Below are 15,825 nucleotides of genomic sequence, written 5' to 3' on the forward strand. Positions count from 1 at the left end.
GTGCCTTGCCCTATGCCAGTGTGGGAAGGAGTACAGAGCCAGCTCAGAAAAGGAGCTAGCTGTAAGTTCCTGAGTAATGCCAGAATTTAACTGTGGAGGATTTAGGGCCATTGGTCCAGTGGTGTCTCCATACTGTCAGTGCAGGTCACACTGGGATCATGCAAAAGGGCTACAGGACCAGGAAGGGGGAAGGAGCCCTCCTGACTTACCTGTCATACTTACTTTGTTCACTGTCTGATAAAACATTGCTGATATCCTTGCTAACCACTATCTAGCCAAAGCTTCCCATGTATATTTAGGCTTACCTTAATCATTACATGGGGCTTCCCTTGTGGCTCAGAGGGTAAAGAATCTGCTTGCAATGCAAGAGACCCGGGTTAGATCCCTGGATCAGGAAGATCCCCTGGAGAAGGAAGTGGCAACCCACTTCAGTATTCTTGCCTGAAAAATCCCATGGACAGAGAAGCTTGGTGGGCTACAATTCATGGGGTCTCAAAGAGTCAGACACAACGGAGCAACTAACACAATCATTACACAAGGCAGCTTTCATTTAAAATATCAAAGTCAAGCGAAGCCGCCTTGGTCTTGTCCAGCTCTTTGTAACCCTACGAACTGTAGCCCCTTAGGCTCCTCTGTCCATGGGATTCTCCAAGCAAGAATACTGGAACGGGTTGCTGTGCCCTCCTCCAGGGGATCTTCCCAACCCAGGGATCGAACCTTGAGTCTCTTATGTCTCCTGCATTGGCAGGCGAGTTCTTTATCACTAGCGCTATCTGGAAAGCCTTAAAATATCAACAACCTCATCTAAATAGAGCATTTTTCTAGCACATATAGATTGGGTAGCGATTTAGGCAAGATACCTTGATTCAAGCTACATGCTTTATTCCATTATGATCGGGAGAACTGTCCCTCACCTTTTCCTTTTTTGAAATACGTATATTCAATCAACCAACATATATAGGGTCCCCTTCTATATGGTAGGCATTACACTATATGCTGTGGGTAAACATAAGATAAAATTCCTTCCCTCAGTGAGCTTACTGTCTATTGGGTAGGAGGGGCAAAACATATGCAAACACAGAGAAATGTTAGACTATTAAGTAAATGCTGTGACAGAACTCTATTTGAATATTCTAGAAGCCCCAGAGAGGGTACTTCCTCTGATCATGGGAGCTATAGGAGGTGGTGACATCAAATTGCAGGAAAGGACTTGGCCAGATGGAGGAAGGGAAAGGATGTTTGCTCAGAGGAGTATGAAAAGCGGGGGAAACTAATGCACCAAGTTGAAAAGCAGTGGACTTGCTGTGTTCATAGAGCCGAATTATCTGGTGCAAGCGGCAAGTTCAGAAGTGACGAGAGGAGGGTTGAAGAGACAGGCAAGGGTTAGACGACCTTGGGAAAGAAGCCTTTTACTAGACTTTGTCCTGTGGGTAATTGGGATGATGGTGGAGATCTTTCCTGCTCAGGGAGAACAGAAGGTGGAGAACTCTGGGCACAGGGAGTGAGAGTCAGATCTGAAAGGCACTCAGCTGGGCCTACACAGAAGGCAGAAAGAAGAGCTGTGTTGGATGGTCTGGAGAGCATGAACCCTGAAAGGGAAACCTTGTGAATGAATTTGAACTTGGTCTTTAGGGCAAAGAGGTTGAAACGGAAGTAGCATAATCAACTACCTATTTTATGCAGATCCACACAGCAGCTATTTGGGAAGTGGTCAAAAGGGGATTGGTCCAGAGAAAGGCAGGAAAACCAGCCGTGAAGATGGTGCTCAGGTTCTGGTGAGCCGTGATGGTGGCTTGGCAGAAGGTGGGGAGTTGGGCCACATTTGGCACATTGTGCCTGTTTCCAGTTACTAAACAATGAAAAGCACTAGGACACTTAAGGTAGTCATTAAAATGATTTTCTCTGCCTGTGTCCTGTCTACACCCACATGAATTCTACTAACTCTTGGTGTAGACATCCTGTTTTGGGGGAAGCCGCCTTCAACCCCTAGACTGCTGCTCCCACAGCATCGTGTATGTCCTTGACTGTAGCTGTCGCCATGCTTTCTCATTCTTGCAGGGTCAGCTGCCTGTCTCCTCTACTACACTGAACTTCATGTAGTCAGGGGCTCTCCCTGGCTACTGTTCTGTTCCTAGTGCCTCATACAGTCCCTGGCATGTAGTGGGTGCTCCATGATTTGTTGGATGAATGAATAAATGAGTTATTAGTTCAGATATAGAATTTTTTTCAATAGGGGAACAATTTTTATTATTTATTTTTAAACATTTAAAAATTTTATTGGCATATAGTTGTTTTACAATGATGTGTTAGTTTCTGCTACTGCTGCTAAGTCACTTCAGTCGTGTCCAACTCTGTGCGACCCCATAGACGGCAGCCTACCAGGCTCCCCCATCCCTGGGATTCTCCAGGCAAGAACACTGGAGTGGGATGCCATTTCCTTCTCCAATGCATGAAAGTGAAAGGTGAAAGTGAAGCCGCTCTGTATAGCAAAGTGAATCACATATATCACACATATCCCTCCCCCCACTTTTGGATTTCCTTCAGCATTTTAATTGGATCCAAGTTAATGACTATCTTTCCCCTCCTCAAAACTGTATTATATATTTGAGAACACACACAAAAAAGGCAATTAGTAAAATATTGACTTTCATGATTTTTGAAATGAGGATAGATATCACTTTGTATTTCTAATGTTGGTTGTTGATTTCAGTCACTAAGTCGTGTCTGGCTCTTATGACTCCATGGACTGTATCCTGCCAGGCTCTTCTGTCCATGGGATTCTCCAGGCAAGAATACTAGAGTGGGTTGCCATTTCCTTCTCCAGGGGATCTTCCTGACCCAGGGATTGAACCCAGGTCTCCTGCATTGCAGGCAGATTCTTTACCAACTGAGCTACGAATAGTTCTTGTTTATGTTGAGGTCATTAGCACTGAACATTTTGTTTGTTTCAGGAGTATGACATCATTATTTAACTCTCTCACCTGTCTTGATGTGGCCCTTTTACGGTTTGTTGTGAAGTGCCATTCAGCTGGTTTTCAACTCTTTTTCAGAAGGAATTGTTCCATTGGTAGCTGTATTTTCGGTGGCCCTGTGGTAGGAGGAGCATTGAAGATCTTTCTACACTGCCATCTTGGACTGCCCTCAGTATTTTCTTTTTAATATTTTTTTTTATTGTGGTGAAAGTCACATAATATAAAACAGACTCCTTTAACCATACTCAACTGTGCAGTTCAGTGGCACTAAGTACATTCACATTGTTGTGTAACTCTCACCATCGTTCATCTCCCAAATTTTTCACCTTCCTAAACTGAAATTCTGTCACCATTTAAAACCAACTCCCCATGCCCGCTTCCCACCCACTGATCCCCCACTCCCTGGCATCTACCAATGTACTTTCTAACTATGAATTTGACTATTCTAGGTACCTCATATAAGCAAAATCAGACAGTATTTGTGTGCACTTACTGTATATTGTGGACTACCCTCAGTATTTCAAATAATTTTTATAAGCTAAAGAGCTTAAAAGCCACATTTTAAACAAACATTTATAAATAGCGAAACCAATTCTCTGACCATTTATTTTGAAACAGAACCAAATTGCCCAGCTGAGAACTGAAGAGCCCTGAAAATTGACCCTTCCTCTCAGCCATCCTTATTTCCAGCGTTATCCACTTAGAAAGCTTTGGACAATCAAGCCTGTCTCCCATCCTCCAGCGTGCACTGGTATCACCCACCACTGGTGGCAGTCACTCTCTGGAAGCAGTTTCGTGAGCCTCAGTGCAAGTTTGCCCTTCATAACAATTTTCTTGGCCGGTGTAGATGTTATAGAAGTGCACCTCAGGCACAGTTCAAATGTCTTCTCTGGGTGAGGAAACTTGCCCAATGGAGTCAGAGCTAGAACCTGGATCTTCCTATGATGGCCGCATGCTTCCTATAGTTCGCAGCAATGTCTTCCTCTGCCTTTATACTCAACACATAGGCCATCCAACTCAATCCTTGACTCTACACTCTTGTTCTTTGGTTGTCTTATATGCTTGGTCTTACCTATGTGACATGGCAGTCAAGTCTTCAAGAGCAGAGCTTATGTGACATGTGGTTACTCGTCCACACCAACATCAGGACTCTGTGTGTGTGTGTGTACATGTGTGTGTGAGAGAGAGTAGAGGCCAGGGGGCAGACAGTCCCTAACACTACTGAAATGCAGCCACACCCAATGTACATTGCCTTCACTTGACAACCAGGCCCTGGAGAGCCACACGGGACTCACACAGTGACCCAAGTCTGGAGAGCTTACAAAATCAAAGATACGGATGTGTTGGGTGTGTGCTCCACCTCATCAACTTTGGACAGCTTTTCTTGTTTGTTTTTTTTAATTTTAATTATGTGTTTATTTTTATTATTGTACATTTTTCTGTATATTAATCAAGTGCATGGCTTTATTTTTATTTATTTATTTTTCACGGAGCAGTGAGCTTGTGGAATCTTAGCTCCCCTACCAGGGATCGAACTGGCACCCTTGTCAGTGAAAGCATGGGGCCCTAACCACTGGATCGCCAAGGAATTCTCTGTGCAGCTTTTCTTTTTCAACTAAGGAACTGACTTGTTTTGTTGACTGAATTGGTTAAAGGATTTTACCTGTGTTTGAGACAGGGGTGAAATAACATGAAGGTACACAGTTGGGATGTTTACAATCATTTGCAGGGATTTTTTGTTGGTTGTTGTTGTTCAGCCACTCAGTCATGTCCGACTCTGTGATTCCATGGACTGCTGCACACCAGGCTTCCCTGTCCTTCATTGTCTCCCAGGGAGTGTGCTCAAACTCATGTCTGTTGAGTCAATGATGACATCCAACCATCTCATCCTCTGTCACCCCCTTCTCCTGCCCTCAATCTTCCCCACCATCAGTTGATAGTGTGTTTTAATTCTCCCAGTTCCATGATTGGCTAAGGATTTTACATATGTTTAGATATAGGAATAAAATAACATGAGGGTACATTGTTGGGATGTTTACAGTCGTTTGGGGGGATTTTTTGTGGTTGGTATGTTTTAATTCTCCCGGCTCTATCACCATTCAGCTTATCTGTTTTCCCTCCCATCAGGGTCCCCCGATAAGGGGCTCTTTCTCAGTCACTGTGTGTGTGGCCTGATTGAAGACGGAGGGGATGAAGTCCATCCTCGACGGCCTGGCAGATACCACCTTCCGAACCATCACCACAGACCTCCTGTACGTGGGTGCCAATGACATTCAGTACGAAGATATCAAAAGCGACATGGCATCCAAATTAGGGTACTTCCCACAGAAATTTCCTCTGACTTCCTTCAGGGGAAGTCCCTTCCAAGAAAAGATGACTGCAGGGGACAGCCCTCAGCTGGTCCCAGCAGACCAGGTGAACCTCACCGAATTTTACAACAAGTCCCTGTCCTCCTACAAGGAGAATGATGAGAACATTCAGTGTGGGGAGAACTTTATGGACATGGAGTGCTTCATGATCCTGAACCCCAGCCAGCAGCTGGCCATCGCTGTGCTGTCCCTCACGTTGGGCACCTTCACGGTCCTAGAGAACCTGCTGGTGCTGTGTGTCATCCTCCACTCCCGCAGCCTCCGCTGCCGGCCCTCTTACCACTTCATCGGCAGCCTGGCAGTCGCCGATCTCCTGGGGAGTGTCATCTTCGTCTATAGCTTCGTCGACTTCCACGTGTTCCACCGCAAAGACAGCCCCAACGTGTTTCTGTTCAAACTGGGTGGGGTCACGGCCTCGTTCACGGCCTCGGTGGGCAGCCTGTTCCTCACGGCCATCGACAGGTACATATCGATTCACAGGCCCCTGGCCTATAAGAGGATCGTCACACGGCCTAAGGCCGTGGTGGCGTTTTGCCTGATGTGGACCATCGCGATTGTGATCGCCGTGCTGCCCCTGCTAGGCTGGAACTGCAAGAAACTGCAGTCCGTGTGCTCAGACATTTTCCCTCTCATCGACGAGACCTACCTGATGTTTTGGATCGGGGTCACCAGCGTGCTGTTGCTGTTCATTGTGTATGCCTACATGTACATCCTCTGGAAGGCGCACAGCCACGCTGTCCGCATGATCCAGCGTGGTACCCAGAAGAGCATCATCATCCACACGTCCGAGGATGGCAAGGTGCAGGTGACACGGCCCGACCAAGCGCGCATGGACATTCGGCTGGCCAAGACCCTGGTCCTGATCCTGGTGGTTTTGATCATCTGCTGGGGCCCTCTGCTCGCAATCATGGTATATGATGTCTTTGGGAAGATGAACAAGCTCATTAAGACGGTGTTTGCATTCTGCAGCATGCTCTGCCTGCTGAATTCCACAGTGAACCCCATCATCTATGCTCTGCGGAGCAAGGACCTGAGACATGCTTTCCGGAGCATGTTCCCCTCCTGTGAAGGCACCGCACAGCCTCTTGATAACAGCATGGGGGACTCGGACTGCCTGCACAAACACGCCAACAATGCAGCCAGCGTCCACAGGGCGGCGGAGAGCTGCATCAAGAGCACGGTCAAGATTGCCAAGGTGACCATGTCTGTGTCCACGGACACGTCTGCCGAGGCTCTGTGAGCCAGACACTTCCCTGGCTGCACAGGAAAAAAAAAAAAAATTCTCTCTTTCTTTTTTTTAAAGCTCAAAACCCAGAAGCGTCTGTCCTCTCATCGGTTATATTTTTTTAAGTTGACCACGCTCAGTGAAAAGGTGATTGTCACCATGATCAGTTATCAGTTCTCTAATGTTTCTATAGTGTAGGTCCTCAAACTCAGTTCTCTGGAGGTTTACAGGGAAGAGACCCTGTGGCTTCAGGGACTGGAAGGTCCTTGCAGAGTCTCAATGAAATAAGAGAGACACTTTCAGCTACACAGTTGAAAGCCCAAGTACCCATAGAAAAAGGCCATTAAATGAGTAATGCCTTTGTAATCACAACTTTTATTATAATGTGAAATGTACTTGTCCAGAAATATCAGAGATACTTCTGATATCTGAGAGATCTCCATTTTTACAACAGTTTTAGGACTAAAGTAGAGCTATTTTGTGACATGCAGTGTGTCCTGTGAGATGTGTATTAGTGTTTACTATGTGTTATTTATATATGTCTAGTTCAGCAAAACTGCAAGGTGGGCTTCTATGAGACCAATGGAACCTAAGCAGTGGATATATGCCAATGAGACCACTTTTTAAAGCATTATTGCCCATGATCTAACTGTAGAAACCTTAATATTTTTTCAAAAATCTCTATTAAAACTTGACATTGAAATAACCATAAAGTTTTATTTTTCTGTTAATCCAACAAGAAGAATTTTAAGACTGTCCAAAGTCTTGAGCAGAACTCATTGACACTTAAAATTTTCTTAGTCCTGCATTTCATATGAGGACTCATATTATCTTCTGGACTCTAACTGTTCTGCTGAGTGATGGATTACAGGCAGAACAAAAGAGAGACGACTTATTGACTTTTGGCTGAAATCACTGACTTTGTTTAGTCTTTAGCTCTTACTGGACCTCTTAAGACAGCATGTGTCAATCTTAATGTAAGTTGTTAGCACTGTGCAATCGCTGTTTACTTGAAGAGTACTGCATCCTTATATTCCAGGTTTAGGTAGATTTCATGCCTGGGTGGCCAAACAACAGTCTTCATTTTTTCTTAATTGAAAAGAAGTATTGTCTGGATCAGTGAAATTCTACTGTATGTGTGAATATAAATGTGTGTGTATGTGTGTGATTCTATCCTGTAACTGTTCTAGTAATGTCTTAAAGTGAGAAAACTGTGACCACGTGTACACTGTTCCCCTTGCTGCACTCTCACACATGAATTCAGTTTCTAAAGTTGAGTTCTTCCAGAAATCTTGTTGATAAAAACACTGATCATAAACCTTCAGAACCCTCCCCCTTTGAAACTGGCTCGAGTGTTATTAAACTGACCTTTAGATATTTCACAAGACCAGTGTTTAGCAAGGAATCATTGACCATGAACACTCAAGTCACGGTCTGTATAGAGTTCATGTCAGGAAATAGAAGTATTTTGGTTTCTGATTACCTAATGTTGATCAAGTCCATGGAAATGTAAGTCATTATAAGGGAAGTGGTTCTAAAAGAAAGAGGAAAATCCAGTAGTAACACAGTTTAGTTGTATGTGTAGGCAGGGAGATCCCAATTTAAGTAGCTCTATACCTTGCTCACTGGAGTGAGACTACCAGATCTGGCTTATGTGGTAAGAAGGCCAATCAGACAGCAAGTGGGAGAGAAAAGGGCAGTGAGGAGCTGACACCCTTGGGATGGAGGCCTGGACGTCATGTGGTTGCTTCTGTGCTTCAAGCAGATGCCCTTGGTGACAACCCAGCACCTGGCTTTGCCTGTATAGGTTTGGGCTAAGGAAGAGGCTCTCCTCTGCTCCTGGTTAGCCAGAGGAGCTAAGGCATAAAGATGAACGTGGCTTGCTTTCTTCTTACACTCCAGTTCATCCTCAGTGGTGCCATAAGTGCTCCAATTAGGCCCTTTCACAGTAAGCATTGATAGTGCTGAAGAAGCCATTCGACTCTGACAAATTTTGCTTGCAGACTACCTTTTCCCTAAATGGATAAAACGTAGCTTTTGCATAGCTTGCATAGGCCTGCATAGCCTGATGTAAAGTGGAGAGCTAGCTAATCTGGTGGTTGCTAGCTATGTGGTACCCAAACAGCCTGATGGATCAATGTCGTTTCTTGCAGTATAAGGCTGAAGATGGCTTGTAGACCAAGCTGAGATGTTTTTAATTGTCTGTACAGCTCGAATCTGCCTGCTGGTTTCTTCACTTTACCTCTCTGTCATATGCAGATGAGGGCTCAGGGTGCTAGAGGATTAATAAGATCTCTTTAGAAGGACAAAAGATTATTTATGAAAAAACTCACCAGGGTTCCTAGTTTCCATTGAAGAGTTTGCCACTCTTTAGTCCCAAATTACCCTGAAGATGAATCCACATATCTATGAGCTCACCAGGCAATGCCAATGCTCTTTTCACAGCTCTGAAGACCTGGTGAAGATGAAATTCTTGTTATTGGTAGAAAAATTTCAGGATTCATTTTTGAAACTGTATTTGTGTGTATGCAAAGTAGATTTTATAGTGTGTTGTGCTTACAAGATCTTAATCATATATAATCAATTAAGGGACAATGGGGCTGACAGCACTAAACTTGGTGCTTATTGATATTCTAAGAAATATCTGTGAAATATCATCCTGTATGTGTTATGCCACCTTCATTTTAAAACATTTAAATGAGTTTGATTCACTCTGACACTTTTAATATCATTTCCTAACCCAAGTGACTCAAATGCTCTCCCCAATGAATATACTCATTAGAATTATTATTCATTAGTACCATTCATTAATTAGTCCCTTAATGAGATCCATTGATTTAAATATAATTTAGATTTCAGTACGTTTTATAAGGTCTAGCTTCAGTTATCTTCTTTCCTCTGAGGCTGACATATGGGTCCTGACCATGCATTTCACCATCATATACGTCTTCAGACAGGGCCAAATTGCCAACCTGCTTGGTTTCTTCAGAGTAATGATGACTCTTTCAATCCCAGACCCACAGTTTCATTTAGAAAAAGAGGGCTGTCTCTAACAACCCTTACTTTTCCATTACATAGGAAATAAGTGTAGAAGAAACATAGATCTGGAAGAAGCTACAGACATATGCCTACACTTGAGATGATCCCCAAGATTCCCTATCACTTTGAGTCCAAGTGGTATTAAGTGTAATGGAATTGTGGCTGCCTAAACCCACACAGCAGGAAAAGGCCCAACCTCCTGATGAGAATTAGACCCTTGATGAGTAGCATTCTAGTTACTGTCTTGTTGATTAATTTCTGCCATCTTATGTCTGTAAAAGAGACCACCAATATCATGCGCAAAATTAGATTTCTAACAATCTAACTGTATATTTGTATGATATTTAAAAATCTCCTAAATGCTGGGCAATGGTTATTAACAATTGTCTTGCACTGGCCTTCTGATGAAACATTAACAATGCCTACTGTAATATAGACAAAACATTTTATCTACTGATTTGGGCTGAATGTATGTAAATAGGTTTTCGAAAAGTCAGATGTTTAAGCAGTGGCCTACAAATCAGTAATTTTCAGATAGGAGAGTTTCTTTACACTGCTGTGGCATCCTAAAAGCTATCTTCACATCAACTTAGTGTACTAGGCCTGCTGGGGATGATCGGCATCCCCAAGGAAGGAAACCTTTTCTTGTAATAATAGGAATCAAGATACCAGATGATCTGGATTCTTATTTCCAATGTTTCAAGTGGAAAACATAGCTCTTTATTGTCTGTAAATCAAACATGATTACTTTTCCTCTTAGAGAAATACTGTATTGTTAGATGTTTGTTGAGCTGGTAACATCCTTGCAACCGCTGCAATATCTTTGTTAGTAATAAAACTTTGTACACAAGTACTAGTAAGATTGTTATTCAATGTAGCTTCAGTCATTAAATTACTATAGTGAAGTAGTACTTCTGTAATATTTACAATGTATTAAGCCCACACTATATTTTATTTCAGTGGTGTAATTAAATTGTTACTTATTCAAAGAGAAAACATCCCATCATGTCTATTGTCCAAAGTTACCTGGAATCAAATAAAAATCCTAGATTATCACAAAGAACACACAGTGTCTTTGAATTCTGCCTTATTTCACTGTCTAATGTCAAAACACTTGAGGTTTAAGTTCTGAAAGATTGATTTGTTCCTCAAAAGCAAGAAAGACTCTATTTGAGAAATGAGAACAGATTAGATTAATATATTCATTTTTAACATAGAAAAAAATGCAAAAAGCATCATTTACATAATAAAGGGAAAAGCCTGCCATACCTTTTAAAAGTCATTATTTAATTAAAGAGTTTAATGATTTTGCACTAAGCTAGAGCAAATGTACTACTCATAATGTTTAAATTAAATTTGAACTTCATAGATTTAGTAAAACATATAAATCTAAAGAATTTATAACATCATATATCCTGAACGATGTGAAAAGATAATTACTTTTCAGCTTATTTATAAAAGCATATTTTTATTTGAACAGTAGGAGAAAATAGAAAATTTTATAATGAAGTAAAAAAGCATTACAATGAGGTTTATACATTATTACTGTCTGAAATAAAGTATGTTTGCAGTCAATTTTGAAAGAAGTTTTTAAATTTTTCAAATGATGAATTGACAAATGTTTGAAAATAGATCATCTTTATTTTTTAAATAACTGTAATTAAAATTCTTCATTCTTCTCTTAGTAAGCATTGTAGTTAACTGCATGAGCTAAATGCTTCTAGCAAAGAGCAAATGACATGTGTTCTTAATTCTTAAATTTTATACTGGGGCTTGAAGGGAATAAGATATTAGGTTGGTGCAAAAGTAACTGTGGTTTTTACATTGTTGAAATTTGCCATTTGATATTGGAATACATTCTTAATAAATGTGGTTATGTTACACAGCATTTTAATGTGTATTTCTTGGTTTATTCTTTTTTTGCTAATGACTTATCACTTGCTGTTTATTTTATATTTATTTTAGCCTATGGAAATGATATTAGACAAAAAGCAAATTTGAGTGATTTTCTTATTTGAGTTCAAAATGGGTTGTAAAGCAGTGGAGACAACTTGCAGTATCAACAATGTATTTGGCCCAGGAGCTTCTAAGGAACATACAGTGCAGTGGTGGTTCAAGAAGTTTTGCAAAGGAGATGAGAGCCTTGAAGATGAGGAGTGCAGCGGCTGGCCATCAGAATTGACAACAGTCGACTGAGAGCAATCATCGAAGATGATCCACTTAAAACTACACGAGAAATTGCCAAAGAACTCAACGTCAGCCATTGTATGGTCATTCGAAACGTTTAAAGCAAGTTGGAAAGGCAAAGAAGCTTGATAAGTGAGTGTCTCAAGAGCTGACCACAAATCAAAAAAAAATTTTTGGAGTGTCATCTTCTCTTATTCCACACAACAACAATGAACAATTTCTCAATAGGATTGTGATGTGTGATGAAAAGTGGATTGTGTACCACAGCTGGCAATGACCAGCTCAGTGGCTAAACTGAGAAGAAGCTCCAAAGCACTTCCCAAAGCCAAACCTGCACCAAAAATAGGTCATGGTCACTGTTTGGTGGTCTGCTGTAGGGCTGATCCACTATAGCTTTCTGAACCCCAATGAAACCATTATATCTGAGAAGTATACTCAGCAAATCAATGAGATGCACTGAAAACTGCAACGTCTGCAGCTGGCATTGGTCAACAGAATGGGCCCAATTCTTTACAACACCCTACTGTATGTCACACAACCAGTGCTTCAAAAGTTGAACAAGTTGGGCTATGAAATTTTGCCTCTTCCGCCTTCTTCACCTGACTTCTCACCTACTGACCTCTCACATCTGACTACCCCTTCTTCAAGCATCTCGACAAATTTTTTGCAGGCAAAGTGCTGCCACAACCAGAAGGAGGCAGAAAATGCTTTCCAAGAGCTTGTCAAATCCTGAAGCATAGATTTTATACCACGGGAATAAACAAACTTATTTCTCACTGGCAAAAATGTGTTGATTGTAATGGTTCCTATTTTGATTAATAAAGATGTGTTTGAGGCTTGTTATAGTGATTTAAAATTTACGGTCCAAAACCACAATTACATTTGCACCAACCTAATACTTATTTCAACATCTTCATATAGCATCTTGAAACTCAAAACTGACCCCCATCAGTAATATGAATTGCCATCTGTACTGAAATATAAGTTAAGAATGATGTAGAAACAGAAAAACAATTGAGATATGCAAGAAACTCCACAATATGCCCCTAGATGTTTCCAAATAGAAAAATTTCACCATCCCCTCTAGAATAGTCTATGGTAAGTGTGACTCCTTGATAGAAGGTGATAACATGTGAAGTTCTTGGTTCACTCTTGGAATATGGAAAGTGAGCAATAAACATTATCATTGCTCTTCAACTCTGTGTCCCTGGAATGCTGGTAAGGGAAATTTGGAGTGTACGTTCTGATTAGCTTAGGAGCCGTGATATGTATAAAATGGGTGTGTCTCTGAACCTTTCAGAAATACTCTTGGGCTACTTATGAGCTACTTCACAAATTTCTGGGTAAGGCTGAGTAATGAATATACAGGATTATAAGATATATAGTTCCCTATGATATATCCAATGGGAAAGATAGTGACAGGAAGGAATGACAAAAGGGATGAGTAATTAAAATATGCAGATGCAATCTTATATTAAAAGCCAAATGAAATTCTAGAACTTCCCAGAATTAACGGCAGCACCTATTCATTGCTTGGAACATGGGTACTCAAATATTGGTAAAGCAGTGGAATAATTTTCTTTTAAGTAATTATATTACTTGGAGAAGGAAATGCAGCACTTAAGTTGTTTACTCATTTATTTATTTTAGTATTTTTGCTTTATTTATTTTTTTAAGAGATGTCTTTATTTGGCCATACCATGTGGCATGTGGGATCTTGTTCCCTGATGAGGGATCAAACCTGCACCCCCTGCAGTGAAAGCACAGAGTCCTAACCACTGGACACCAGGGAAGTACTCACTTTTTTTTTTTTTATTATTTTAATAATGATAATAACAGAATTCTTAACTTCTTGGGGTAAGTCTGATCCATTTGAAAATCTTCAAGCATTTCCTATCCAGAGCGCAAATCTTTTTGGCTAACATCAGAATCATGACAAATGTCAAAGGCATGCAACTCTGACAGGGGCAGCTATAGTGCTGTGAGAACACTGGATAAGAAATCATTAGATCCAGGGAAGCGCTGAATTGGTCACTTTAGTACTATTTGGCCTTGGACGTATTACAACCTCTGATTTGGTTTTCTTATCAGTAAAAATGCCAGCTCTGAAAATATCAGTAGCATCAGACGATGTAAAGTGTTTTGAAAAGCTTTGAAAACTATGAAGAACTATACCAGCCCAAGTGTAAATTAACTCATGTTCAAATAATTCATTTTATTTTACTCAGTTATTGTCTATATCAATCCTTTAGCTAATAATCAAGAATAAAGAAGCTACATTTTGTTGTGCCTATGAGTGACAGGCATTAATCAGCACTTTATATTGACATGATGATATACATTCAGTAGCTCTAGTATGTAGGCATCACTAGCATCATATTACAGTTGTGAGAAGAAAGCTCAGTGAGGTAAAGAACACATAGAACTCAGGCCTTCTTGATTCTAAAGCCCATATTAATTTTATTAAACCACAATGCCTCTGCTCATCCTCCATTCTTCACTGAAAGCCATATATTCCACAAGTATTCATGGAAAGCTTCCTCTGTGCTAGGAAATGGAAAGATGAAAACTTAACTTTTCTTATCAGAATGCCTAGTACAAATAACGCCCAAAGTTCTTGTGTTTTACAGCACACTTCCACATATGTAGGTGTGGATCTTGCCTAGGGTTACATGGATAGTTAGTAGTGAGTTGAATCTCTGGTACTTCTGGTCCTTGGACTCTGAACTCAGGATCTTTTCCTCCATCACATTGCAAGACTGTGTGAGGTGTGATCAGGTGCACGGTTCTAACCAAATACCTGCATTTTCCTTCCATTGTTCTCTAGACAGCAGCAGTACAAAACTTTATCAAACCAATTCTGGATATCAAAATAAATTAAATTTGTGTTCTTTATCACTTGCCTAGTATGAATCATCACTCACCGTGGGTAGCTGAAACAGTGACTGAGAAGTTTGATTGATTTTATCCCTTGAGCTGGGTGCTACAAATATATTTCTGATCCCTCTTATAGTAGCTTATTTTCCCTAAGCTCTTTGGCCACTTCCTACCACACAGTTTTCATTTTAATTCTTTTAACTTAAAAAATGTGCTTTATTTTTAAGTTGTAAGAACAAGGCATCCAGGAAATAATACTCTTCTAGTAAATGAAATGTAACTTGTTAAAATACAATTTAACAAGTATTTACTAAGAACTTATGTTGTCCTTGCAATGACAGTAATGGTTAGCTTTATCTCACCTGTTTGGAGATGCAGCATCTCATTTAAACCTTTCAACTAACCTGTGAAGTACTACTGCGTTGGCCAAAAAATTCATTTGGGTTTTCCAAAACGTCCTACAGAAAAAACAGGAATGAACTTTTTGGCCAACCCAGGATCATTATCGGAGAAGGCAACGGCAACCCACTCCAGTACTCTTGTCTGAAAAATCCCATGGGCAGAGGAGCCTGGTAGGCCACAGGCCATGGGGTTGCTAAGAGTCAGACTCGACTGAGAGACTTCACTTTCACTTTTCACTTTCATGCATTGGAGAAGGAAATGGCAACCCACTCCAGTGTTCTTGCCTGGAGAATCCCAAGGATGGCGGAGCCTAGTGGGCTGCCATCTGTGGGATCGCACAGAGTCGGACACGACTGAAGCGACTTAGCAGCAGCAGCAGCAGCAGGATCATTACTCCCATTGGATAGATAGTAACCTGCCCAAGGTCACATAGCCAGTGGGTGGTAGAGATCAGATTGGCTTTTAGCTCCTACTGAGGGGCTGAGTTACTAAATTGATTGCCTTAAGCCAATCTCCATTTAGCATACTGTTGCATGCATTTCTTCAATTCAAACAATGTTTATTGACTATCTACCATGACAAGTCCTCAAATTATTTAAGATCTAATGAAAGAAGGTGAACACCTAAACAGACGACCTCAGTGTAACCCAACCAAAGCTAAAAAGAACAAGGCTAAGGAAAATCAGAAAAGGCACAGGAAACTAACTTAGGAAGAAGATGTGATACTGCTCTGAACACTGAAGACCAAGAGAGA

At 41.1% G+C, this 15,825-nt stretch overlaps 1 protein-coding gene across 1 annotated transcript; it reads left to right on the forward strand.

Moving 5' to 3' along the window:
• The first annotated feature begins 5,162 nt into the window (after positions 1 to 5,162).
• CNR1 (cannabinoid receptor 1) lies at positions 5,163 to 7,251 on the forward strand. The gene is made up of 2 exons (XM_055534662.1): positions 5,163 to 5,224; positions 5,324 to 7,251. Exons 1-2 carry the CDS (start codon positions 5,163 to 5,165, stop codon positions 6,579 to 6,581), a joined length of 1,320 nt encoding a protein of 439 aa, XP_055390637.1. The 3' UTR covers positions 6,582 to 7,251.
• The last annotated feature ends 8,574 nt before the right edge of the window (positions 7,252 to 15,825 follow it).

The sequence above is a fragment of the Bubalus kerabau genome, chromosome 9 (assembly GCF_029407905.1).
Source record: "Bubalus kerabau isolate K-KA32 ecotype Philippines breed swamp buffalo chromosome 9, PCC_UOA_SB_1v2, whole genome shotgun sequence".
Taxonomy (NCBI): Eukaryota; Metazoa; Chordata; class Mammalia; order Artiodactyla; family Bovidae; genus Bubalus; species Bubalus kerabau.

Coding starts and splice junctions, on each gene's coding strand:
- CNR1 (XM_055534662.1), top strand. CDS start 5,163: ATGAAGTCCATCCTCGACGGCCTGGCAGATACCACCTTCCGAACCATC. Junction 5,225..5,323: donor ACCATCACCACAGACCTCCT/GTACGTGGGTGC, acceptor GACTTCCTTCAG/GGGAAGTCCCTTCCAAGAAA.